At 39.4% G+C, this 27540-nt stretch overlaps 1 protein-coding gene across 4 annotated transcripts; it reads left to right on the plus strand.

Annotated features, from left to right (window-relative positions):
- Positions 1-1983: 1983 nt before the first annotated feature.
- eps15 (epidermal growth factor receptor pathway substrate 15) lies at positions 1984-27540 on the plus strand. 4 transcript variants are annotated; one of them, XM_035653092.1, is made up of 26 exons: positions 1984-2194; positions 5189-5233; positions 5975-6064; positions 6143-6190; positions 6276-6371; positions 6597-6659; positions 7089-7214; positions 7577-7636; positions 8070-8300; positions 8549-8694; positions 9506-9662; positions 10913-10995; positions 13700-13772; positions 15961-16122; positions 16278-16475; positions 16864-16956; positions 17420-17842; positions 18063-18143; positions 18281-18443; positions 18585-18629; positions 18772-19160; positions 19833-19902; positions 20052-20122; positions 20554-20689; positions 20819-21024; positions 24916-27540. In XM_035653092.1, exons 1-26 carry the CDS (start codon positions 2141-2143, stop codon positions 25054-25056), a joined length of 3450 nt encoding a protein of 1149 aa, XP_035508985.1. In that variant the 5' UTR covers positions 1984-2140; the 3' UTR covers positions 25057-27540. The 4 variants fall into 4 exon arrangements, with proteins under 4 accessions (XP_035508985.1, XP_035508986.1, XP_035508987.1 ...); XM_035653093.1 differs by having other exon boundaries at positions 1985-2194; positions 5192-5233; XM_035653094.1 differs by lacking the exon at positions 16864-16956 and having other exon boundaries at positions 1987-2194.

Genomic DNA, 27540 nt, shown 5'->3' on the forward strand with positions numbered 1-27540 from the left:
AAATGAGGAATAGTAATAGGGAAAAAATGAAGATGTCATAACGAATGCCAAGACAGGAGATCATCAAATTAAAATTGTTTCGCAGTTTATACCCAACAGAAATATACAAATCATTTGTGTTCAGCAAAAATCTGGGTTTTTATGAAGTATAATGTTGTGGTGACATGAAAAAAAAAGAAGCTATGTTTGGTTTGTGGATGATACAATGGAAATGTTTTGTTTACCTCATGTTTGTCTTATTAATCTGTGTCACATTTTTGTTTTTTAGGGGTTTTTTTTTGTTAATCTTTTGCAGTCAAGTCATATCTCTTTGTCTCAAGATCCCCTCGCGGTCCCCTTATAAAGCTACGTCAATCTCAAAGGATTTGACAGGGTCGGGCATCATCATGCAGGTTATCTCGCCTGCTCTTAATTAAACCGCTAATTCAAACGAGGGTTAACAGCATGGGGACGAGTGCATCAGGGTTGACTATATTTGACAATAAAGCCATCGTCCATAGGATGGTAATTTGGGGTGCTCTAACATTAAATCCCTCACATAGTTTTGTACTGTATAGTTAACACTTTTTCACTTCAATGCACATACTGTAGTCTTCTGTGTCTAAATAAACTGTGCTCAAACTCAGATGTACATTAAAGAGCACTCCAGTAGCAGGAAAGCTTCCGTTCATTTGGTACGTGTTCACTTTAGGTTTACTTGTAGTTGGCGTACACAACCAGTTTCCTCATTTATAATGCTAATATCTCTGCACTGCTGTAACCCAACACACTGTCCCCAACAGTCTGAGAGATGATCCTTTTGTAAAAGACACATTTTGTACTAATGGTAGTAATTGAAGTGGGATGATTTTCATGTTGCTGTGTAAAAAAACAAAACCAAGACAGGTGATCTGTCCAATAAAACAACCAGAAGAAAACAGACGTTCTCTTCAGTTTTGTGTTGTTATATTTAAAGTTATTTCATTTAATGGATTACACAGACCTGTAGAGTGTTTCTCTAGTAGCATTACTTGTTTTCTTGTTCATTCAACTGATTTAATTGTTACTTTATAGAAGTGCTGGACTTGGACAGGCACTAAATTTAATGTTATGATACTTTATACTTATATCCATAATATTTCTGAGGGATATGTTGTAGTTTTTTACTCCACTGCATTTATCTATGCAGACAACTATTAGTTACTAGTTACTTTCAGATTTCACATACAACACATGATCTGAGATGTGAGAAGTTAAAATTAGCTCTATCTAATGGTAGTAATAATAATATAATAGTAAACGTTGTGAAAAGGACCTTTTAGCGTACTTGTGTACTATTTAGTAAGTATTTGAATACAGGACTTTTGCTTATTATGGAGTATTTTTACTTCAACCTCTACTTCCTACAATTAAAAACATACACATGGTAGATATTGTTCACTATCTCTGCACTCATATTTAAATAAAATTTGACAACTGTGTGGCCAGTATTTAGATTTACAGATAAAGAATTCATGATCCTCACTGATGTCTATTTCTGGTTGCGTGAAGAGGGTTTTTTTTTTTTTTTGTGGTAACTTTATTAAGCTTCTTCAAGTAACAAACAGGCATCATCAGTGAATGTTAACAATGAATGAGAAAAACAGAACATTGATTAAATAAAATTAACTTAAAGGGGCTTTATGTCTCTTTTCCACTTGTCTTAAGGATTTAAAGAAAATCTTTAAGTAATTCACAAATAAAGTATTTAAGCTTTGACCAACTTTTTTAAAAAAAAGTACACTTGTGAATGTAAAAATTACCTATAACGAAAACATATCTGTGTTTTGCATAAACCTTCATGTGGTGAAAATAAAACATGATAAATACAAATGATTAATAAAAGGAAGCACTGGTGGGAGGATACACTGCCCCCCAGCGTACCCTCCCACACACTCCTCGGCTCATGGCCCCAGTCTTTTCTTAAACTCATTACTCAAACCAATCTGTTTCTTTATAAACTCATGTTATTTCTGTCCCCTGTGTTGTCCTGGCTGACGGGACAGCAGGTGATAATGTGTGTGCGTAAAGTCTGCAGTGGTGTGTTGGGTCTGATTCCTGTCTCGGAGGTCCAGTGCCAGGTTTTTCAGCGGCCTCTGTCTGTGTCTGGCAGCAGCGCAGCATGAAAGCAGTGGGAAACAGAAACACTATGGCTGCCTCTCTTACTCTTACTCAGGTAACACTGTCTTACAACTCAAATATAACGACAGCAAACGTCTCACGGCCTCTGCCTGTGCTGCTCGGAGACATTTCGGCAGCGTTAGTGAACCCGGGCAGGCAGAAAGGCGAGCTTACCTCGACCCTCGTCCCTCTTTTTGGAAGTTTAGCCCTGCTGTGACTGGGAAAAGTTTCTGCCTTAATCTCTTTGGGGACTGCGTAAGGGCGTAGCTAGCTAGCCTGTGAGCTAACAGCTAGTTAGTGTGTTTAGTGTTGGGTGTGTTTCTACAGCCGCTTTATCAAAACTTAATCCGTGTAACGTTGCTAAGCTTCGTTTCGGTTTTGGGAGGGCATATGTTATTATTATATCACGTTTTGCTGCAGGCTCGTTGGTCCTGGCCAAAGAGATGTTAATGCGAGATACTCATGTGTGGCTCTGTTGTGGCTTTACTGTCATGTAGAAGAGCTTCTGCTAACATTGTTGTCCGCTACAAATGAAGCAAGTTACGTTACATTATACACATTATACACATTATAACGCTACGTTGGGATTTCCCCGTTGCTGCTGATGTAGCTTGCTATATGGTCAGACTGAATAACCGACCTGTTTATTATTGCTATCGTTAGTAAACAGGCTTTTCACTGACTGGGTTAGTTGTTTCGTGACCTTTCTGAAGAGTGGACAGCGTTAGCCTGTTTTGTGTCCATAATGTTAACAGGAAAAAACTCAAAATAGTGTTGTCAGTTGTTTTGTAACCAGCAAGAGGAAGTGAGCTTAAGTAGCCACTAGCCAGCACTGCTGTCACAAAATGTCAGTCTGCTGCTAGCTACATTTAAACCCTGCAATATGTGTGGAAATGTATTTGTTTGCATACTAAATAAGTTATTTAGCAGGTATATGTCTGATAATACAGTCCCAGACTTGTTACCTGAGCCCCTGTTGCCACTAACAACAGACAGGAGCTGTGTGTGACCATCATTAACCCCCACAGATTAGTTTTAAAAACCTGTGTTGATCTCTTTGTGTTGTGAGACTTCACTGATCTGTCTGTCGGTCACATTTGTTTAGTTTTACCATTTGTTAATCCCAAAACTGACTTTCTCCTCAGTGTTGTTGGTGACATTGACGTGCGTTATTGCCACGGGTGCATCAGGGGATTTGAAATGACTAGAACAAACCAGACGGGCCCGTCGACTCCTGCCCTGTAATGTATCTCGCTATCTGCTGCAGTTTTGTATGGGCTCGCTGGGGAATGATTGAGGGGTGTTTTTTCAGTGTTCAATTAAAGTGTCACCAGTACAATGACCACAGTGTTACAGCCACCATCAGTTCCAGGCACACTATTGTGTTTCGCAGAAATAAGTTGCATTGGCCAGAGACAGATAAGTGTGTATGAACAGCTATCTCGCTGTAAATTGTCAGTTGACGGATAACTATGCTGATCGCAGGCTGTGGTTTACTTGTGAGTCTTCCTCTGTTCCTCTGTGTCCGAGCTACATGTGCAACTCTGTAACAAGACTTTTTAACAGGTCTCTGCTGTACTCTTGCTTTAGTTTCACGTTATGGATTGACGTTGCTTGTTTCTCTGTGGAGGAGCATTACGACAGCTTTACCCACTGGTTGAATAGCCACTCCCCAGTTGATTCACACAGTTCAGACAATTACTGTCCGCTCCTTTCCTCCTGCACTGCACCTGTCGAGTTAAAAGCACACGCAACCAATTGCCAGTTTCAGCTATACGGAGAAGGGAATGCTGATTCTTTTCCTGTTCAGCCCAGCAGCGGACAATTGTATTAACAGAGGAAAGGAGGGTGTTTAGGGAGGATGTGACACAAGGTTAAATTAGTTGTTGTCTGTGGAGTGACGCCCTGCTTTAACTATCTAAAGGTGACTATCAATAGTCTGAGGAAGTGCAGTCTATATCTTGAAGTCAGAAAGCTCACAAGTCATGATTCTCGCTGCGTGCAATTCAGCAGACACCTTCTGTTTCATTGTGACTCATCGAAGTTCAAAGTGTGGCCTAAGACACATACTGTGTTTCTCCAAAATATCCACAGCATTGTCAGGAAGCACACAGTCGAAGTGCTTCTCAAATTGAAATTACTTACCTAGTGCTGAGACCATTAATTGATTGAGAGAATTAATTGCAGGCAACTTTGATAATCAATTGTTTAAGTCATTTATCAAGCAAAAATACCAACATTTACTGGTTCCACCTTAGCAAATGTGGACACCTCAACATGAACATGGAAACTTTTCCCGATAATTATGAACAAAATTATTAGTCGGTTAATCAAAAAAATAATAGACAGTTTATTTGAAAAAAGACAATAATTATTAGTTGCCGCCCAAATCAGACATGTGTAGCATACTGTGATGTCTGGAGTCGTCATGTTGCCTCATGCTACTTTTAGTTAAGCCATCTTACAACAATGTATGTTGACGACCACTGTGTCGTCTTTTAACAAACAGGTCTTACGAGAGTAGTTCTTCGGCACAGTGAACTAAATGACATGTTGCATTTGTTCCTTTTGTCTGAGCAGTGATCAAAGTCACTGTTCATTTTTCCCTGGCAGATGTTTTGGGCCATTGACAAACAGTTCAGCCGTTTTGGTGACAGAAATATCTATGGGGATGATGAGGAAAACTAATGCTGAATTTGAACATATTGGTTGTAGTCTGTGTTTCTGCATCCTCCATCTGTAATGGATGAGTCTTCTTTTTGACAGCTGCCTTGGCTCAGTGGATGGCACACTTACTGTAGCCAACAGGCACTTGTTTACCACTTGAGCTTGTAAATGGAATCTGAAGAAAGCATTTTAAAGTATACGTTTATTCTCTTTTAAAGGTAATTCTTTAGGGATTTGATAAGATCCATGCAGAAACCTAAAAGAGGCCACATGAGCGGACACAGTTTTGAAAGGTCCTTATAAGTGTGATAAAAGTTGACGCTGTTTGGATTTACTTTGTAAACTTACATTTGCATTTTGTAATGTTTTTTTCCTGTCTCAGCAGCTCTCCAGTGGAAATCCCATCTATGACAAATACTATCGTCAGGTATGTATATAGCTTATAAAAAATAATAATTATATGGTTTATTGATATTAGCCTATGGTTTCTTTTATAAAACAGTATCTATTCCACAGTGGTTAAAATGTTATCATTAAGTAGTGAGCCCATTATTATTGTTTGATATTGTAATTTTAAGATGATTTGACTGTTACTGTATTGTGATTTAAATTGCTATTGATTTAAAGTACAAAAAAGGAGATGGAGAGAGAAATACTCATCTTGTTTTTTTTATAATTTTGTTGCACTGACTCTTTAAACTATAGTTTTAGCTAAACTGTAGTGTTGCAGTAAGCAGTGATCTGCCTTATCTTCTGTCTGTTCCACTCTCTTTGTCCAGTAAAGGAAGTATCTCTATGAATTAATAATGTTTCCCTTTGCCCAACATGTCAGGGGAGCTTGCTGTGAACCTCATGAAAGACTACTAACAGATCCAATATCAAGCTAATAGACTGCTGAGAAAATAGCTTTGTTTGTTATCAGTATTGATTTAAGTGACTCCTAGACTCTCTACTCCACAGGGCAGTTCTCATAGTTTTTATTTCTTACTTATTTGTTTCCCTCTCCCTGCTAAGAATGTGCTCACAGCCTTCCTCCAGTGTTGTGGTCTAAAGCTATTGCCTATTTGGTGTCTTTCTTAGCAGTAAAGATCTATTATTGATGCTTCTGAGATGGTATGAGCTCTAATGACAGTGTGTCCGGCTGTATGTGTTTGGCGTTTGTGTGCAGGTTGATCCGACTGGTAGTGGGCGGGTGGCAGCAGCTGATGCAGCTCTGTTCCTGAAGAGGTCGGGCTTGGCTGACTTGGTCCTGGGGAAGGTGAGCAAAGACTCAGTGGAGCAGCATTACTTTTTACTTATTGTTAATGGTAATAAATGTGTAAATGTTTCTCCGTAGATCTGGGATTTGGCAGACTCTGAACGTAAAGGCTCTCTTAACAAGCAGGTATGAACGCACTGCGGATTTGTTTGGTTTATGTGAATCAAGTGCATATGATCACTGGATTTATGTCACATACTGTGCCCCTCAGCAATTCTTCATAGCGTTGCGGCTGGTGGCCTGTGCTCAGAATGGCCTGGAGGTGGCGCTCAAGAGCCTTAATGTGGCTGTTCCTCCCCCCAAATTTGTAAGTCTGTTATTGTGCTCTTCAGTAAGCTCTGTCCATGCTATAAATGCTGCTGGTGATTTGAAGTTACCCCATATTACGATACATATATATAAATACTGTATAGTCAGAGGTGTTTGTATTATGACAGACAGCTTAAATTCTGCTCTATTCTTTTTATTTTACTACTACAGCAGTTAAACATATTATTTTATTATGTTATTTATGAGTTATGTTTGTCTCCAGCATGACACAAGCAGCCCGCTGTTAGCAGGAGGAGTGGCTGTTGACATTCCCTGGGTCGTTAAGGTGAGGCACTTACAGGTTAATCTTTTTCTCTTTACAGTGATTTATGTTTAATTTGTAATTTGCATTGATGTCTTTGTCTTCCTTATACTGATGGAGAATTCCTCCAGTATAGAATTATTCATCACAGTCTGATCTTTTATGTTGTGTTCATGAACATGTCAAATAAATCAAGTCAGCTCAAATATGACAGACATTTACAGCCATACAATGTCAACACTGTTTGTTCATGAACATTGCTGAGTAGTGCCTAGAAAACTTTAAAGGCAGAGTGCAGCTTGACACCCACAATAGCAGAATCATTCATTTTCACAGCTTATATTTGTGAATTTGCTTGTTGAACTTTCTCACAAGCTATATCATTATTCAACAAACATAGGACTACATCAAGTTTGAATCCTATTGTACATCTGTTTTGTTTTTTTCCCCCAGCCTGAGGAAAAGTTGAAGTTTGACTCCATATTTGACAGTCTGGGTCCAGTGGGAGGGATTCTAACAGGAGACAAAGTCAAGCCTGTCCTGCTCAACTCCAAACTGCCAGTGGACATCCTTGGCAGGGTATGATCCCCAAACAAAGCTTTAATCAATTGACAGAGTGATTAAACATAATCATGCATGCAAATGTCTAGAGAGAGAATTCCTATACTTTTAAAAACAACTGAATAATTACTAGTTATTGTTGTAGCTAACTAGTAAGCGTTGTTAGTTACTGCTAACACAATGTTTTTTTTATGTAACAGTCAGTTATATAAAAATAGAATGCAGAAAGTTTTTTTTAAAAAAGGATGTGAAATTAAAAATCAGTTGGGAAGAAATTGGAGCGGAAGTGAGAACCAGTAGTGAGTCAGGACTTTCAGGGACCATTATCATATAGTTTTGTAATGATGCAAGCTTAACAATAATGTCTGTGTGTGTTGAAGGTGTGGGAGCTCAGTGACATCGACAGAGATGGCATGTTGGACAGAGATGAATTTTCTGTGGTAAGAAATTAGCTACTTTCACATATAGAAAGAAACCACATAGGTTACAGTTATAGTCTGCAGTTAGTTTCAGCTTGTTATTTAACTGCTTTATTCAACTCTACTGTTTCCCTCAGTATATTACAGCATCTAAATCATGTCAAGGTTTTCTATCAATTGCTTTCAGTAAAGTGTTTTTCCCTAGTGTTAACTATCTGAAATTTGTTGCTCTAGTAATAGATTTGAAAGTTTCCACACACAATTCTTTGTTTCTCTGTATATATGTGTGTTTATATTATACATACAATCTTGGAAGCTGTTACAGGCTTTGGAAATCATTTCTGTAGCCCTGACTGGAATGGATTCCACACATGTGGAAGAAGTGTGAAGACTGAATGACTACTGGTTCATGGGTAATTGCCTTTTGTCATTGATTTCTGTTGCCCTTTCCCAGGCGATGTATCTGGTGTACAGAGCTCTGGAGGGAGAGCCTGTTCCCATGTCCCTACCACCTCCCTTGGTTCCTCCCTCCAAGAGGAAAAAACCCTCGGTGCCTCCCGTGATGCCCCTGTTACCCTCACCCCCCTCAGTCAAAGACAGTCGCTCCTCCCACGCTGGCTCTAAGACCATGCCCCACCCCCCTAAACCTGCCCCAGCTCCTGTCCCAACACCAGCAGCTGCCCCTGTGAGTACCAGACCCATCTCTCCTGTGCATGCACTACCTTTATTTTCCAACCACATAGCTGCAACAATAAACATTTAAAATGATTTCAAACTGGATAGGCCAGTGTGTTTTTCGTAAGAAAAAGACAAGAGGGAGTTTTAAGGTAAGTACGTTTTGAGTTAGTGTTACGTCATCTGCATAGGTTGGATTAAGTTGTATTACGAAGCAACTCTGGTGCATGTTGAAAGTCTGTTTTGTTGCCTTTGCAGTGGGTGGTGTCGCCAGCCGACAAAGCAAAGTATGATGAGCTATTCAGCAAGACAGACAGTGACATGGATGGTCTCGTGTCTGGACCTGAAGTCAGAGATATCTTCCTCAAGACTGGGCTTCCCTCTGCCACACTCGCACGTATCTGGTAAGTAGGGACCCTTCTCCTCGGCAGCATTAAACGCTAGTTCTGTAAAACTCAATTGTGTAGCTCACTGATGTGAAACATTTTGACTTTATTATTATTTTTAGTCTCTTGTCAAGTCCAAATTATATTTATATTTTCCACAAATCACAAAATGTACAGCATATGACATTTTCTATCCTTATCCTTAATTTGAATAAACAAAAAAAAAACTTTTAATGGGAGAAAAAGAGGAAGGAAGCTCAGGAAGAGCAACAGAGGAGGGATCCCCTCTTCCAGGACAGAAAGACATGTAATAGATGTCATAGGTACAGAGTAGAAGGAAATAACAGCAACAGTAACAGTATGTTACACTAGAATGTAATATTAAGTAAATACAATGCAAACAAGAATACATTTTATTTAATTAAATTTTATTGGCGTGCATAAATTATGTAAAATCACACACTGGTCTATATTTTTCAAATGAAGTCACTGAAACATAATGCCTATGATTATGACTCTGATAATCTATGGAGGGAACAAATAATGACTGTCATTTTAACTGTAATAGCTCAGTCTGAGGTGATAGTGGTGCAGGATAATAACAGCAGCTGTCTTTATAGCAGTACAGTGTGTGCTGACACATCGACCAGGAGAATATCACATCATATGGATTTTTATCTTCACACGGCTGATCAGTTTCTGACCTGTTTTGACTGTCGCGTGTTTTGGCTTCCAAAACCACTGAACATGGTGATCAGTCAAAAATAGCCGTTGCCCGAGGGGTAAATCATTATTCCCTTATGTAACCTGTGTCTGTCTGTGTTCTCAGGGAACTCTGTGACATTGGAGACATCGGGAAACTGACCAGAGAGCAGTTTGCCCTGGCTCTCCATCTGATCAATCAGAAGCTGACTAAAGGCCTGGACCCTCCGCAGAGTCTCTCCTCAGAGATGATCCCCCCGTCTGACAGACAAAACATCAAACAGGTGAGACACTCAGAGCGCTCATGTGATCTATAAATAACAATGACACATGGATGAAATGAAGATGAGCCTACGCTACAGAAAATGAGAATACTTTTGTAACTTAAAGGGAACCTAGTTCAGAACTGATCCCTAACAAAGAGATTGATGGTGTTATTAGATCTAAAGACCGTACATTGTACAGTTGTAACCAGCAAAAGTGAGGTATAGTAAGCTGAGTAGTTGTGTGAATTGTGTCTTATTGCTCGTTCACAGTTAAATATACAGAAAGACATGTGGCAGTGTTTTTTCAGTGTCTTTAATCCTACACTTCTAGCTTTTTTTATGTTTTGTATATTATTATTGCAGTATGCTATCATAACTGACTTACATTTGTATATTTTCATAAAAGAAAAAATAAGTTTCTTTTTATTATTTAGCATTATTTCTTCTCGTGCAGTTTTGATTTTTTCTTTTAAGCTAACAGGTGTGTGTCTTTGTTTTCCTCCTTATGCTGTTCCCTCTGTGCCTACTCTTTACATTTTTACTTTTTTTCCACTTCACGTGTGCAGCGGGATGATCCTGAGTGAGTGAGTGAGTGTGTGGTAGTTAACTCGAAGGCATCTCATTACTTTTACCAGGCTGCCTCTCTTTGGCATCTTGTTTCGCTCTAGCTACAATTAAATCATATTTAAATCAGTATTTGTCCCTGACTTTCTCATCATTAGCTGTCTAAAGTATTTAGGAGGTGAGCTGATAAGAGCAGAGGCTGCTGTTTTAAGTATTTTGGGATGCACCGTTGGCACCATGTCCAGTCTGTAGATTCAAAACAAAAGCTTGAAGTTTCTTTGATTTACCTCTGTAGAACGGAAAAGAGACGGAGTCTCCACCGTTTGTAATATTACAGATTAAAGTGAAACACAGTAGATGTAATTGAACATTACTAGTATCCTCCCAGTAGCATTACTCTTAAGTCTGTTTCCCTTCCATCCCTTCCATTTTGTGTCTCCATCTGTGGTTTTGTGTGTAATTTTTGTAAAGCCATCAGTGTAGCTCTGTTTATTTGTTTTTGTTGTGATAGTTGTAATATGTGCTGTAATATGTCCTAAGTATCCAGGATTTTTCATTTCATTTAGCCATTGTCTTTAGTGTTACAAAATGAATCTACCTTCCATGTGTGGTTACAGGTAATTCTTAGCCTAGAGTATAGGATGCTATGGTGTTTTACCTTCAGAAGTGGGTTTAATCCTCTTTTATCCTCATTTCTTCTCCAGAACAACGTTGTTAACCTGGCAGCTGACTTCTCTGCGATCAAGGAGCTGGACTCTCTCAGTAACGAGATTGTCGAACTACAAAGGTGAGTTGTTGTTTTTTATATTAATAAAACGGTAAAAACCATAAATAGTCTTACTCAAGCCATATTGATGCAGGTTATGTCACTGGTGGGGATAAGAGGTAGCCTAAATATGGCCTGTACTTGTTTAGACTTTTCACTAATTGATGTTTGGATGTTCACTGTCCAAAGTAGATGATAAAATAGACTTTTGACTATGATGTACATCAAATGTTATCATTCAAAAATATACATTTTAATGTGAGGCACAGCTTTTACGCATGTAAAAAGACGTTGGAAAAATTGTTCAGTATAACCATGTTGAATTGCATTCGGTCACATTCTTTGTATAAAAACCCAGGACATAGAAAGTCTGCTGTCAGAGTAAAGTGACTGTATCCTGAACTGACCAGCAGGATGCAGTGTTTCCCACAAACTGAGAGAACTGGGTGGGATGCCCAAATATATTGTGTATATACTGGGAAACACTGGTTAAGGTACAAAGCATTATCACTCTCTCAGACTTTCTCTGAGCGCTCACACCCACAGCTTCAGTGGAAATAAATAAATATGTTTTTGCTGCAGGCTACCAAACATAGCACCAAACATAGCAGATGGTTCTAAAGCGAGTTATGTAGCTGCTGTTTGTTGTGAGGCGGAAGAAGGAGAGTGACAGACTTTATACACTATTTTTTCATCTCTTCTTGGTCATCATTTCCTGGTCTAAAACATCGAGCAATGAGATAATTTTACCACATACGTTTATTTAACAATTAACTTCTGCATTTTTATTTGGAAAAAAGTCAGGAAGACAGAGGACACCTGCTTTAGCTTGGCATAGTCTTAAATACCAAATTACAGATTTCAGTAACAGTTCTTCTTTTACATTTACTCTTGGTTTCACTGTTGGCTGGTTATCAGTATCAGTTATGGATTTAAATTTCATAAGGAACAGAATTTAGCTTCCTGTTAATGAAAGCTGAGAATGAGAAGTGAGAGTTTCCTTCTACCCCACCCCCCCTAACTTTCGATACATACACACACAAATGTACATACACACACAAATGTGCACACACACACACAGACACTAATTGACAGCTGTTCGAGGTAGGAGAGGTATGACAGATGGAGAGAAATGGAAACTGACAGAGATCAAACTCTGATCTCTGTCAGTTTCCAGACAAGCAGCAGATCAAGAAGAGCTTTAAAAGATGATCCATGTTTGCAACTGCTTTAAAATGTGGCAGCAACCATCAGTTCAAGATGAGGAGGATGCTGATGATGATGGGTAAGAGGATGGGGATGGGAGTGATACTTGACTGTTGGTTTGCTGGTAGAAGATGTACTGGTACCGAGGGAATAGCGTATTTTGATGTGAGAGGAGAGAGAATATAAAAATAGCTGCAGTTATTTTCAGTCGGTGTTGAAATGGGATGGCAAGGGATAAGTACTTTTTAAGGCTTATGCCTGTTTACATAATGCATACTAAAATGTTAATCTTTGTTTATGGTGTACGAATACTCTTTTCAGAACTGAAACAACAATGCACATTATTTATTATTTATGATTATTTATATATTCTGTCTGCCTGAACAGACAGCAGTAATTAGCTATGTGTGAAAACAATGGAGCAGCCTGCTGGAAAATTACAAAAATAGTAACAGAGGGTTGATCAAGTAGAATTAGAATCTCTCTCTGAAAATGTAACACATTGAAATGCCAGTACCTATCAGTATTTCTTCCCGACACAGTTTTACTGAAAGGCGCATTTAAATCCAAGTGTTAGTCAGGATATATATTTGTAAGACAATTCCTCGATGTTGTGCTTTGCCTCTATGTTTGTGTTGTTTCTATTTTTATACATTTTAGACAGACATACATACATACATACATACATACATACATAATGCACCTTTTTTAAATTGTTTTAATATGTTTAAGAAGTCTGAGTTAAAAAAGTTTGATAAGCATGTGAATAAAATCCAAAACAATACAATGTTGGATGGGTGCAAAATGAATTGGTTTTCTTCCTGCGTATTATAATCATTTATATCCGTCATGATTAATGATGAGGTTTGTCTTATGCAGTATCAACAACTTGACTGTAACACCTTAGCACACCTTTGAAGTAAACTGAAACATTTCTGCTGTGCCTTTTTTATGATTGGTAATAGCAGAAAATAAAATACACATTTATCAATGTCAGTTAAACAGTTATTCTGCATCCCTACTCCTCACCCCACCCACCCCGTTTCCTCTCTAGGTGGGTGGATGAAAGAGTGAGAGGATGAACATAAGGGCGGCACAAATGATAGATGCTGTTGGTTGGCTCATCATTACTCGTCCCTCCTCCCTCTCTTCCTCCCTCCATCCTCAAGGCTGCCATCTGCGTCTCACTCCTCATCTCCCACACATTTGACAGAGCAAGCACATGCACACTTTGTACGTTGCGATTACAGCGCCGTGCATCTGCAGCCCTGAAGTGTCACACACGCTGCACCTTTCTTCATATTACCTTACACACACACACACAGACACACACCTACTGTAGCTGCAGACATTTGGACGACTTCCTCTGTACTGTGGAGTTGTGATTTTAGGACATTATGGTGGTTCAGGGGCAGGGTAAAGAAGACAGCTGGCTGGGGCTGGGTGGGCTTGGAGTACCAGGTCTACCCTCTCTGTCCTCGGTGGCTAAATACTCCTGTCTCTTGTGCTGGGCCCCCAGGGAGAAGAGCTCTGTGGAAGATGAGATCAAGGAGAAGGAGGAGGCCATCAGACAGCGCAGCAACGAAGTGCAGGTAGGATCCCGCTGTCTCTGTTTGTTTGTCTGTCAGTCTGTCTTTGTTCCCACAGTTGAAACCGAGAGAAAGAAGGATTTATGGGCAGACAGAATCGATGGCATGGTCGTGTAGACATTTGCTCTTTTTTCTGTAATTGGTGCCTTTCATGGGACTCGTGTTAAAACATAGCTAGTGTACATGTATAAGCATGAATGTATTTTTGGTGCTTGTCCCTTCTTAATATAAAATAAAATAAAAATCCAGATGAGACAAAACACACGGTAAGAGCCGTAGGTGCTAAAGCAGTTGTTCACTTTTGTTGTAATGTATATACTGGAAGAGGAGATCAATAATTCATTTGGCCAGCAGTCTTAGACTTTTGTTCATTTGCACAGTTAATGTTTCTCAATGAGGGAGAGGCTGGTGTCCTTGTGTAGGTGTGTCTGCTTGCTCTGAGCCTGAGAGATGGACTCTATTTTTGGGTGCTGATGGCTTAAAGGGCTAGTCGGCTCCGCTTTTGGGAGTTCTGTCTGATGCAAGAGTGTGTGGGTTGATCTCAAGGGAGTCTCAATTGATGTAGCTGAATTTCTTAGCTCCACTGCAGGGTAGCCTGGAGTGCTTTTGACTATTTATACTGTAATGTGTTTTATAAATATGTTCCTCGACATCACATATTGTGCGCTGTGGTTGTGGCTACCCTGTCTAGACTCTACGAGACTTTTACCTGCAGTGATGACGGGGAGCTCCAGGGTTAATGTTAGCCAGCATATGCCGGCTTTTTGCCAGTGTCATATATAGTCGTCAGGCAGAATTAAATATCAGCAAACAGCCAAAATTTCTGATGGGAAATTAGTCTCTGTCTGTCTGTGTGGGATATTTCCCACCACCTCAAAAAAAGTTAATCGATCGACTTCACACTTGGTTGCAGGAGTTTAGCCAACTTTGCTGCATTCACTGTAACACCAGAACTGAGAGCGCCAGGGTCAGAAACACGGTTGCTCTGCGTTGCACTGTCCTCTGTTTTGATCATCCCTCTGTTTCTGTCACAGTTATGCAAATACATTTGTTGCATCATAGCATTTGTGTTTTATTGCTGTTCAAATGTAGGCTATTATATGATATATAGCCTATATTAGCTATCTATTTAAATCCATTTAAAACATGCCATTGCCCAGTAGTTTTCCTATATGGTCTAGCATAAGGTCTGGCTCTGACATCCATCACTTAAAAAGTCGGTTGCAGAAGGTTTCACAGGCTAATTTCTGACTAGGGAGGTAATTTTCCAGTATATATATATTTGCACTTGAAAGCACCATTTTAGAAGGCAGTCCGATCTATACGAGTTCTCAGCTGCATTTCCAAAAAATAGTTGAAAAGGAGAAGAATGCATGCAAAATCACAAAATATCTTTTTTGGTGTTTGTGGAAGTAAATTACTTAGGTAGGCCGCCTATATAAGTTGTATATGTGGGGTTTTGGACTAGTGGTTAAGATGCATTCTATAGGTCACAATTGCAGCATCCACGGTTTCCTCAGAGTCCAGTTAGAGACCTTTGTTGCATCTCTTACCTCCTCTCTCTCTTCCCTTGTGTTCTGTCTCTACTGTCCATCTCTAAATAAAGTGAAAAAAATACTAAAATAGTTTTAAGTAAAGGAAATTTCTGACTATTTTATGGAGCATTTTAGTCGTCCATCTAAAGAAACCAACTGTATCTGCACAAATGTGTCAATGCACCCTGAAGGTGATGTGCACATATTATTATCCCATATGCAACCTCCTTTTTTTACATGCAGTATTTTGTTTGACAACAATAAAAACGACATTTAGCTTTGGTGAAACTGTTGTTGTTCACATATGAAACTGGTGGAGATGTTTTTTGATTATTGTTTCCTTGCTCTTTTCTTTTACCACTATGCTTACTTCTAACAAACAGTTGACCAAACAGTTGGTTTGGATTTGTAACGGATGTTGGTCTCTCTGTGGGCTTGACATTTGGTTATTTTGTGACTCTGTTGATGAGTCATCTCTGTGAATTCCACTTAATTCTGAACTTCTGACCTTTTGTTTTCGCCTTTATTAGTCAGCACAGTAGTTCCCTTTTCATCTCTCTCTTTCTCTGTTTCTTTTTACTAAGTTTTACCTGTGAAAGAACACACAAACACATGCTTATTTCCTCCTGTCTCCCCCATTGGCTTAATGTCTGCAGGACTTACAGGATGAGGTGGCGAGGGAGAGCGAGGAGCTGCAGCGGCTTCAGGCTCAGCGTCAGAAGGTCCAAGAGGCCCTCGAGGAACTTGACCAACAGAAAGGCTCTCTGGAGGAGCAGCTGACTCTTATTCGCCAGCAGACCAACCAAGAGACCCAACTGGTAGGATTTTCTTTTCACTGCATATTAATTTATTTAAATACTGAAAAGCTACAGGAATGACTGACCACTAGCAAAGCACATCAGTAATTTAAATAGTAATAGTCCATTCTCCTGAGTAAAAACAAGCTTATTCGTAATGGCTACGTCTGTCACAGATTTCATCGCTGCAGTCGGAGCATGAGGAGCAGGAACAGAGGATATGTCAGTATGAGGAGGAGCTGGTCCAGGCCCGAGAGGAGCTCCTCGCTCTGCAGGAGGAGAGCAGGAGGCTGCAGGAGAAGGTCCAGGCTGCTCAGGAGCAGCTCACACCTCTGCAAGAGTCTGTCCGAGACTCCTTTACACAAGTTGCACAGGTCAGTTTGTGTGAATCTGTCTTTAATGCTTATAAAGATTATTTTCTCTGCAGAAAAAACAAAACAAAAAAACAATTAACAATACTTTATTGTACACAAATAGACATGAAATCAGAGTTAGGCTGGTTACTCAAATTTCTTTCTTTATTACTCATTACTTTAAAAAAAAAAAAAAAGTAATATTATTACTTTATGTATTACTCCCTGCCAACAGTAATTGGTTACACGACTAGTTGTATTACTTTTCTGCTGCTCCCCACAAAATTGGTAATTGTTTCCTTTCTCACCAAAATTCAGGCTTACAACAATTAAACTCCAGTTTTGTTAGTTAAAATCAAAGAAATGTGAATATTTTCAGCTGCTCAATATAAGTGTTTCCATCTTCCAGGCTAGTGTCCTCCACGATTACAAAAATGAATCCAAAGATGTGATTGGACTGTTGGATTTCAAATCAGTAGGGAGTGACAACAAAAGTAATGTTGTAAGTAATTATTTTTTGGGGGCATAACTGCAATATTATTACTATTTTTTATATATATATATTTATATATATAATTATTATTATTAAGTTTATTATTAATTAGTGTTACTGTAATGTTATTGCTAGTAATGGTTTACTGCCAAACACTGCAAGTAATACACAATGCATTTTCAGTTTTTACAATGTTTCTCCCCAACTCAACATCACTGCTTACACCCCCTCCTGGCCTCTTCCACCAGGAATAAAATGATTGTATATTCAATAAACAACAAAGTACTAAATTAAAGTAAATTTTTAAAAAAACTAATAAATTTAGTATAAAAATAGACATGAAGACCAGAATTATTTTAAATTATAATAATAAAACTTAAAATAAAGAAAATATGTAAGTATGATAATAATAGTTTTTTTTTAGTTTTTTCTGTGTTATTCTTTGAAACTCTCCATCTCTCTGATCTCTTAGGTTCAGCAGAAACTGAACGACCTTCAGGTGGAGGAGAGGTCAGTAACTGCCCAGCTAAGCTGGAAGAGAGCCCTGCAGGACAGCTCTCCTGTCATGGTCAATGGATCAGCAGGCTCCACTGCAGAGCTGCACCAGGGGGACCCCTTCCAGCAGGATCTCTTCCAGGAGGACCAGCCTAAAGAGTTGAAGGAGGAAGAACCAGCTCTAATCTGTAATCAGCAGAAAGAACATTCAGATCAAAAAGAGAAAGGAGGAGTGAACGAGAGAGAAGAGGAAGAAGAGAAGGAGGATGAGAGTCCAAAGACTCCAGAGGAAGAAAAGTTGAAACCTGATCCCTTGGATGATCTCTATACTAGTCTAGCCTCCGCTGAGATCTACAATAATGTGTCGATTCTCGCCAAGCCACAGGAGAACACCGTTAGGGTAATAAATACACTCAACGCCTACAACATCACTTCCTACTACAACTGTGCAGTGCCATTTTTTTCTTCTTTACCACCCACCAATCATCAAGCTGACCAGCAGATTTAATTTATGTTTTGTTGAAAACCAAGAATGTTACCAAATGTAAAATATAATCTATAAAGTGTCAGAGTATGTAAGTAACACTAGTCATAGCTGGGCTGTCCTCTCATGTCTCCAGGAACACAGTAGCCCCACACCAGAAGTCTCCTCGGAGGTCGTAGACGATTCAGAAGAATCACCTAAAGAGAGCCCACCAAAGGTAAAGACTCAGAGTAACTGAAGTATGCCTATGTCCTCAAAAAGCACACAAAGCATGCATTAGGGTTCCAGGGATTAATCCTTAACTAATCAAAATGTGTAGTGTAAACACAATGGAGTCCTGTTGCTGTTCAACAGGTTGCATCGCCAGAGCCAGAGAGCAAACAGGAGCCGGCAGAGTCCCCAGAAACCACCACCTCCTCGTTACCACCTCAAGTTGGCCCTCGCTCTATGCCGCCTCAGACCAGCCCTCCCTCCCTGCCTCAGATAGACTTCTTTCATTCAGACCCCTTTACTGACCGTGAGTCCATACAAATATCTAAAGTTTAATGAACAGCTTACAAATAAAATGGCTTAATACTAAGGTTTCCTTCAGAATGATGTGTTTACAATGTGTCGAACCAATAGTACCAAAGATTGACAATATGTTTTAACCTTATAGATGATCCATTCAAAGATGATCTGTTTGGAAAAGCAGATGTTGCAGGTAATTTCTAAGTCCAAGTCCAAGTTACATCCCTGTTTGAAAGCGATGAACAGACCAAATGTCTTAAAAAATGCATAATCATGTATTAAAGTACCAATTCTACAATATCAAATGTTCACATTCTGTATATGTTGCTGTTTAGATCCATTTGGAGGAGATCCCTTCAAAGGTTCAGACCCCTTTGCTGCAGACTCTTTCTTCGTACAGACCTCCAGCGCGCCCTTTTCCTCAGATGACCCTTTCGCTGCCTCAGCTGACCCGTTTGGTACCACTACTGGCGTGCCAGAACCAGACCTGTTTGCAGCCAAACTGAATGACACAGCAGCTCCACCAGCAGCAGGTCCAGACCCCTTCACCTCCAAACCGATCAATCCAGCCAAGGATCCATTCAGCTCAACAGGGAACAACATGGCTGATTCTGACCCATTTGGAGGCAAAGTCAACGCCACTGGGGAGGCAGATCCATTTGGTTCTCAGGACGGAGGGACAGATCCCTTCAGCTCCTCTTCACCCAGCTCTGATCTAGCCGTGGTGAGTAAGCCTGCTCACAATGTACTCATTGGCCATAAGGCAACAACAATTAAATCTCAGGCATGGATGTTTTCTGAGGCTGTTAGAGGTTTACATCATTTCAGTAAACGCTGCAGTTAACAGGCCTTTGGTTTTATGCAAATATACCTGTAATTTATATGGTTAAAAATGTCTGTTTAAATAACAGAATAATAAAGCCTTAAATATATAGGTATTAGAAGGTCAAGCAGAAGCTTTGTATTTATTACTAAATGTCATATTAGGTATTGTTAGGTAGGTTAGGTATACTATTGATTGTAGTAATATAGAGTATTGTTTTATTTGAATATCTGTATTGTTTTGTCTGCAACTTTTTATGCTGCTGTTTTGGCAAGGTCTCCCTTGCTGAAGAATAATCCAAAGGAACAGTTAACATTTTAAAGTGGTATTAAGACACTAGTTAAATTTTTAAGTCAGTGTAGACTTAGAAAGCAAGACAAATTAAGAAAGGCAAATACTTTTATTGCTGTAGTTTCTGCTCAATATGAATTTGGTGTTTGTTTTATTTTTGTACAAGCTACATCACTTACAGTTCCAGTTAATCGCATTAAGTTTGAGGATGTTCATATCAACAGCAGAGTTTATTGCACAATATGTAATAAGCACTGTGTGTTCTGCATGTTCTGTTTTTAGAAGGACACAGCAGCAACCAATGACCCGTTTGCTCCAGGTGGTACTACAGTCAACGCCAGCTCCGATCCAGGTATGACTTGTGGCATAGTGCCACCCTCTGGGGACAGAGGCCCTTGCAGCTGTTTAAATTATATTGTACAAAATACACTATTGACAGTGTCTGTATGAGTGTGGCCAGTTATACATGCTCAGTGACTTTTATATGCTCGTGTGTTTCAGATCCATTTGCTGCTGTGTTTGGTAATGAATCGTTTGGAGGGGGCTTTGCAGATTTCAGTGCCTTGACAAAGGTAATAAAGTGTTGTTGTTGGTACCCCATGCTTCACCTACACAGTGCTGAAATAACACAGTATGGTGTGAAATACTGAATATCAACTTGTGAGTTAAATCAGTGGAAGTAGAAATTGTTGCGACACAGTGAACTCACTTCTGCTGTAAAACCAGAACGGCCAGGAAGACTGAGTGTTTTGTGGTTTTTGGGAGGAAATCGTTGGAAGGCTTGTACATCTTGGCTTGGACTCTCTAACTCTCATTCTGATGAGAAATATCATAAATTATATTATTATTATGTGTGTTCTAAAAATGTTGCCTCAATATATTGATTATTATATTGATTAATGGTGCACTGCTGTGATTCCACCTCCAACAGTAGCTACTCCACGTGTTTGTCTGGGTTTTAAAAAAAATATGTCTTTGATTTGGTGTGAACCTCCTTTTTCAGTCAAACGGTGCTGACCAGTTTGGCATCAACAATAAGAACCTGTTCCAGGAAGACGGCCAGTCAGCCGGCACCGATGTTCCCCCAGCCCTGCCCCCCAAAACGGGTACGCCAACGAGACCACCTCCTCCACCTCCAGGTCAGTACTTGCTATATTCAATCTGTATTCATTGTCTGTGTTAATATGCTATAACTTCTGTGTGTCTGTACTGACACTTGTATACGTCTGTCTGTCTGTCTGTCTGTCTGTCTGTCTGTGTCTTATCAGGTAAGAGATCGTCAATCTCCAAAACCGAGTCCTCTGACTCCTTCCAACGACGAGGGCACTTCCTCCCGCAGCCTTCAGGAGACTTCACCTCCTCAGCCTCCTCCTCTTCCCTGCCTGCTAAGGATCCTTTAGCCGACCCCTTCGCCCCCTCCTCCCCTCCTCGTCACAACGTACGGGAAACTGACCGATTTGCCAGCTTTGACAAAGTGAGCACCTCCCTCTCGCCCTCTCCCTCACCTTCACCTGACTCTCAGTAGTCACACCCTCTTCTCTTTTTTTCTCCTGCTAGTAAATTGCATTTTGTTGTTTAATGAAGTCACAACCATCAAGCAAATCATGCCAGCTTTAAAAATCACTCCATCCACTGCCATTAAAAAGTCCCAAAGAAGTGAACTAATCAGCTTACTGTCACATGGTAGCACAGGTTCTTAACGCTACAGTTTTCTTGAGCTAAACTTACAGAAGCTTCTTCTATATTTTAGTTTGTTTTTCCTGCATCGTGTCTGCTGCTGGTGTACATTTTAGCTCTTTAATATGAATGCAATATTTCCTTGCCATGTAAAGATTCTTTATACTTGTAATCGAATTATTTTTTGTTACTGATTTATACTGGGATTGCACTTAATTTAAGCCCTATGATTGAAGTTGCACTGTCTTATTTTAAAAGGAAATGTACAGAAATGTCATTATAGAAATGATAGATACATTGATATATTTGTAATAACAGATACAAGTTGTGTTACAAATTAATAGATTATACACAACTATCTTTATTATATCCTATTAAGTCCCTCCTAATGGTTGGCAGTGAATGGAGAGATGAGAGGCTGCTTGTATTTGGCTTCTGTTAGCCATCCCAACCCAGCACACTGACATTACAGCATGTGCATATTTCACTCTGAAAGATATATTTTATTGCAAAAATGTTTCATTTTATGCACCTTTTTACACTGAAATTTCATCTCTAAATTTCAACGTAGTCATTCTGGGTCTGACCATTGACTGGACTCAGAGTCAATATATCGCTGAGCCGGCACAACTGTGTCCTAGAGGCATTACATCAGCTGACCTTGACTAAGGAGGTGCAGAGCAGTGCCCGCTGCATCGTTAGTGAGATCCCATTACTGAACGTTTCAACCTTTAAACTTGAAGTTTCACAAAGAGATCAGTTTTACAAACTCAGTGATTAAATATGCTCCAGGAAATCTTTGTAGCAGCTAAACTACACTAAAGATGCTTTTTGGAGCAAGACCATATTTAATGATTTCTAGCAAGGTTGATGTTATAATTTTACTTCTTTAACCGAGAAGAACAAGGGAATTACAGTTCCCTGTCTTTCTTTCTTCTGACTCATTAAAATATGTGCATATAATCATATATTTAACATGCAGAAAAATTACAAAGTTATAATTGTTGAGGCAAAACTGGATTATTATTATTATTATTATTATTATTATTATTATTATTATATATTGGGTTGAACCCCTGTTGACATATCAGGAATAAATTAGTAACAGTATTAAAATCCTCTCAGTTCTTCCCTTTTGTAATACTGCATAGAAATGTGCTGTCATGCTGTGGATTTGGGATGGATGACGATTAGTAAAAGACCTCTATTGCCTCTCTGTCACATGACTGCACCCCGCATGTCCCCGTTGAACCCCCGACCTGCACGCACTAACTGTGTGTTTGATTAGCTGGCTCTCATTCACTCATACCACTGCCTCCGCCATCCCTCAAATCAGTGTTGTGTTTTGTTTTCCTTTACACATGCCGCTATTTATTTATCCATGCATCCATCTGTTCATCCATCCATCCATCCATCCCTTCCTTTCACCCGATCATTCAGCCCTTGTTTGCTTGAGAAACAGATCGCCTGTGTTCTCTCTGTGTCTCTACTACTCTGTCAAAAAAGTTGAATAAAGAGTTGAATCAAGGGCACCATCTCTGGCTTCTATGTGCATCCATGACACCACTATCTGCAAAAGCCTGAGCTTTAAAAGCACCATACCAAAGTTTTTTTTTTTACATTTGCAGTTCATTTACCACATTTATCACCGCTGACGTGTTCCAAAGCATGCTTTAAATTCAAGATTATTTTCATCCTTTTCAAGCCGCCTACTTTTGTTTGTGGGTTATGTAATGTCTGAATTGTTGTTTTGCATTTGACAATAATGAAGATGTGACATGTTATTAATTGTGATAGTTTGATCTCAAGCAAGTTTTAGGTCTGTGAAAGTTTAAATTTACATATTTTGCTACATCTAAGCCGGAAAAATGCTTCCTATAATCTACAGCGTGGTATGCTTTGGAAAATGTTTGGCAATAATATGACGGATGAGTTGTACTAAATCATGCAAAAACAACAGTATGGTTCTTCTAAAGACGGTAAAGACAAAAGTACCAGATATGTGTAGGGTTTCTTTAAGTTTCGCATTAAAACGCATCATTCCTCTTGCTAAGTACTTTATTGATGTCTGATTTTATTCATATTTAAAAGCAGCAATGGGAGGTATCGCCTACAAGTAATAAATGCATGTTCTCTACTAAATCTGTTACACGTTTCTTAAATGTTCTCATCATGCATGTTCTGCCCTGTTCTACACGGAAATCATCAGTTCATCAGCTCTAAAATACCTCCTCGTGAACGTCTTCATCGCTTCCTCCTTTCCTTTGCATGGGTGAACACACACACTGTGAGGCTTCTGTCTGTCATTCATTCAGAGTTATGAACCTTGACTCAGCACATGTCCGGTCTGTAATCATTAACTGACATAACCAGCGTACTGTGTGTTTTTAAAGTCTCTGTCCTTCGCCTTTTGTGGTTGTGAACATGCAAATTTGATTTTGTTCACACTGGTGCAATTCATTCATAAGTGGAGAGTCCTGTTTTCATGCCTCTATCCCATTTGAGTCCCTGCTTTTATCCAGATCACATGCCACCGCGAGATGTGTGATGACACATGCCTGGAGGCAAAGACTATCCTTCATGATCATAGTTTGCTTGTGTTTTGGTAGCGGGTAGGGATATATGATATTATTGAGCATCGTGATTAATTTACATTATCGGGATGATTATGAATATCCTCACATGAGTGACTTAAAGAAGCTGTCTAAATCGCCAACGTACAGTCCGATATTAATTTCCTGACTGATTTTGAAATGTCACAAGGGGGAGCTTGCATCATTCCCGTCATTCCAAAATCACATGGCTTGCCCATTGTATCCCCCACAAAAGTTAAACCGGATGTGTGGAAATACTACAGGGAGATGAGGTGTCTTCTATGATGCAATAAAATAAAATAAAAGGTTTGGTGTAATTTTCGTGTGATGTTCAAGACACAGAAATGTATTTAATTTGATTCATAAGTCACAGTACACTTAAGGATGTCTTTCTCTGTGACTTACTGCATCATCACTGTTAGAGCCCGACAGATACATTGATATTGACTTACAGTGGCCTTGGGGCTGAGATGCGTACCATGTAAACTGAAACATCCCTGGTACCTGGTCCCCTCATTTCCCGGTAAAAATGCCTCAAAAATAATCTTAAAGAAAAAGAAGACAAGAAATTATAGTTCAGAAATTCCAAAGTTGAGAAACTGTTACGTAGTTTGTCCACCACAGAGTTCTGACCAGTTCAATTTTCAACTAAAATATCCAGCTCATCTCGGTCACAACTCTTAAACAAATTTAAGGTATTTTTATTGTAAATGTTTGTTATGTCGTGTGTTCATTTAAAAAGAAAACTAATATTGACCTATATAATATAGATTACGTGTATGTTCAGGGTCAGACACAAAATACAGCAACACTTTAGCAGTTAGCTGTTACTTTATGGAGCTTATAATGCCTCATTATAGTGGCATGCATTATATCATCCAGGTATTGTTGTTATTGTTGTATTGTTGGTATTGTTTATCTGTTAACAGCAGACTCTAAAAGTTTTTCATCTTTGAGAATCTGTTAACTGTACATGTGTTTGTCTGTTTGTGTCTCCTTTCCCCCCATATTTCTTTGCATATGTGTTATTCTTTCCTTCCCCCTTGTGATGTGATGTGGTGTGTGTGTGTGTGTTTTCTGTGTTCACGGAGCAGTATCCAACAGAGGAAGACATGATAGAGTGGGCAAAGCGCGAGAGCGAGCGAGAGGAAAAGGAGCGACTTGCCAGGCTCACCCAGCAGGAACAAGAAGACCTGGAGCTGGCCATCGCACTCAGCAAGTCTGAACTCTCCTGAGGAGCTCGTTTCCCCTCCTCCTCCCCTCCTCCTCCCCCACTGGCACGGCTCAGCACGGCACAGCACAGCCTGGCCCAGCCCAGAAAGCACCAAAGCAAAGTGGGGACTGTATAGGACTGATTCAGCAGCACCTGCTGACCCCCTTGAAGAGACTTTCTTAGAATAAACCCATCTCTGAATCTTTCGACGCCCCTCCTCCCCAGACTGTGTTCACTGCTCACTGGCATTGCAGTACCGTGTTTCTCTTCCATCCTGTTGGTCTGTGTGGTTTCGTTTTTGGAGGAGAGGACCAAGATGGAGTGAATGCTCTAAGGAATCAATTGTTGAATGAAATGCAGTGAATATGGATTTAGAGATTGTCAGATGTTAGGATTGCTCTGTTTATTTCAACAACCAGGCTACGAATGCCACATTAACCCTCCAGAATGTAATTTATTTAAACATACGCTCAAAACTAGATTGAAATGGCTTTGTCGAAAGTCCTGTCTTTATCCACTAATAACAGTGCTCACTACACTTAATTAAAATTCAGCTCATTCTAGCTTTGGAAGTTATATTGAGAATTTTTTGAGATTTCTTAGGATAAAAATAGACTTGCTAATTTTTTTAGAGCCCCGAAACCCCCCCCCACCACATTTCCCTCTCGCTGTTGGCTAATCTTCCAAACCTTGAATTGTGTGTAGTTGTGAGACAGCAAGCTCGGGAAACAAAAGTGTTTTTGGAGGCACTCTAACAAAGTTTAATAATGCAAGTCAGTCGTTGGGAAGGGAGTGACCATATACTTTTCCAGTCCTGTATGACGGCAGAGGAGATATTTTTGTTTAATTTAACTGGAAGTTTACCAGTCCTCGTATATGTGAAGTGCATGTGCAGATTTATACTAAAATTGAACAAATCCATCACAGGTACCACATTCAGCTTCTAGACACTTTAATGTCTTTTTAAATATCAGTATTGCTTTGCCCAGCATATGTTCTGTGCGTTATAAGGTTCATGTTTTGGGGAGACACTGAAAGGAACAAAACTACATCTAGTAATCATGTAACGATTACATATTAGTTAGCATTAATTTTCAGGGCACACTACCAAGGTTTTCACAAAACAAGAACATAACTGCTTTGTCCAACATGCAATTTCTGAGATTTGGATAGTTCAGCTCTAAAAAGTTGTATTAATACTAAATACTTTTAATGAGTATGAAGCAAATTCTGGGCAATTACAAGACATTTTATTAATGTGGCCTGAATGTGTTTTTTTTTTGTTTTTTTGCTGAAATGTGGATGATAAATTGTTAAGTTTGGACATTACCAGACACGTTTCATAATAGAAACTGGGTTATCATCATCATATTTACCTGCTCTGTTTACTCATGCATTAATTGAATTGTGTTAAATACTATTGTTAACCCTGATTGATCCACACAGATCCGGCCATACTGTGAGGCTGCTTTGGGTAACTACTATATTTAATGATAGAAGTATATTTTAAGAAGAATCAACTTACTCAAGTAGTCGGTATCCATTTCACGAACCTCACCCAGGTCTGATTTCAAAGTGTGCCACTGTTGGTGCTTCTTTTGTTAACATTTGTATGAACTTGTTTATTTTTTTTTTTCAGGATGTTTTTCCTTTTGCCTTCCTGACAGGCTAACTGGATTTCAAAGTCTTACACAAAGTCAGTAAAAGTGGATTAGTCTCTCTGCGTTTTGGTGGAGCAGTTTGTCTTCTGTCTGTCCACTTCAGGCTATGCAGCGATTTAACTTGCAAAAAAAAAACCTGCTGCTGTGTTGTGAGGATAAACGCTCCCGTTGCAGTGCGACCTCATTCCTGTTAACGCCCACACAGCAGTCGGTCGGCCAGTGATTCTTCTTCTTCTTCTTGCTGGGCAATTTTGTGTTTTTCAAAAACTACGTTGCTTAACACCGAGTGCTAAACTGTGATAGACAGGTTCTGAATGAGGGAAGGCTTGGTTGAAGAGCAGGAGGCCTTTGTTTTCATTTCCTTTGCTAATTTCTGACCAAACAGTGCACAACATTTTGGACACTTCTTCCTGTTCGGATGTTCTCTTTCTGGCCTTGTTTCGAATGAGCACAGCCATAGTTTCCCCATCTCGTGTTTTACTGTCTGTGGTTGCTGCACTTCCTACTCAGTGCGTCTTTCATATTGCAGTTTAAGTGTAAATACAAAAGAACAGGAGTCGTCTGTCTGCTCTTCACCGTCTCTTGTCATACTAAAGTTTATGGTTTCATTCTGTCACATTTCCAGGCCAACAGACATGTTGCTGTCACTTGTACAGACTCCTTCAATTTTCAAATCCAGAACCACTTACGTTTCTTAGGCTTACCCATAAAGCCGTTTTAAAACTAAAGCTAATTGTATTTTATTTTGTACTTTCTAACATGTAAGAAAAAAAAAATCCTTATTGGGAGGTTTGGCCAGAATATGTAATGCATTTAATTGAAACAGAATAAATATTAAACGTGTA

This window comes from Morone saxatilis, unplaced genomic scaffold (genome assembly GCF_004916995.1).
Source record: "Morone saxatilis isolate NCDOM2014 unplaced genomic scaffold, NCSU_SB_2.0 Contig12, whole genome shotgun sequence".
Lineage (NCBI taxonomy): Eukaryota > Metazoa > Chordata > Actinopteri > Moronidae > Morone > Morone saxatilis.

Bases quoted from the DNA above. Each gene is read 5' to 3' on its own strand.
- eps15 (XM_035653092.1), top strand. From the start codon at position 2,141: ATGAAAGCAGTGGGAAACAGAAACACTATGGCTGCCTCTCTTACTCTT. The intron at 16,476-16,863 runs GTCAGTTTGTGT...TCCATCTTCCAG, and splicing joins CCTTTACACAAGTTGCACAG to GCTAGTGTCCTCCACGATTA. The intron at 18,630-18,771 runs GTAATTTCTAAG...GTTGCTGTTTAG, and splicing joins TGGAAAAGCAGATGTTGCAG to ATCCATTTGGAGGAGATCCC.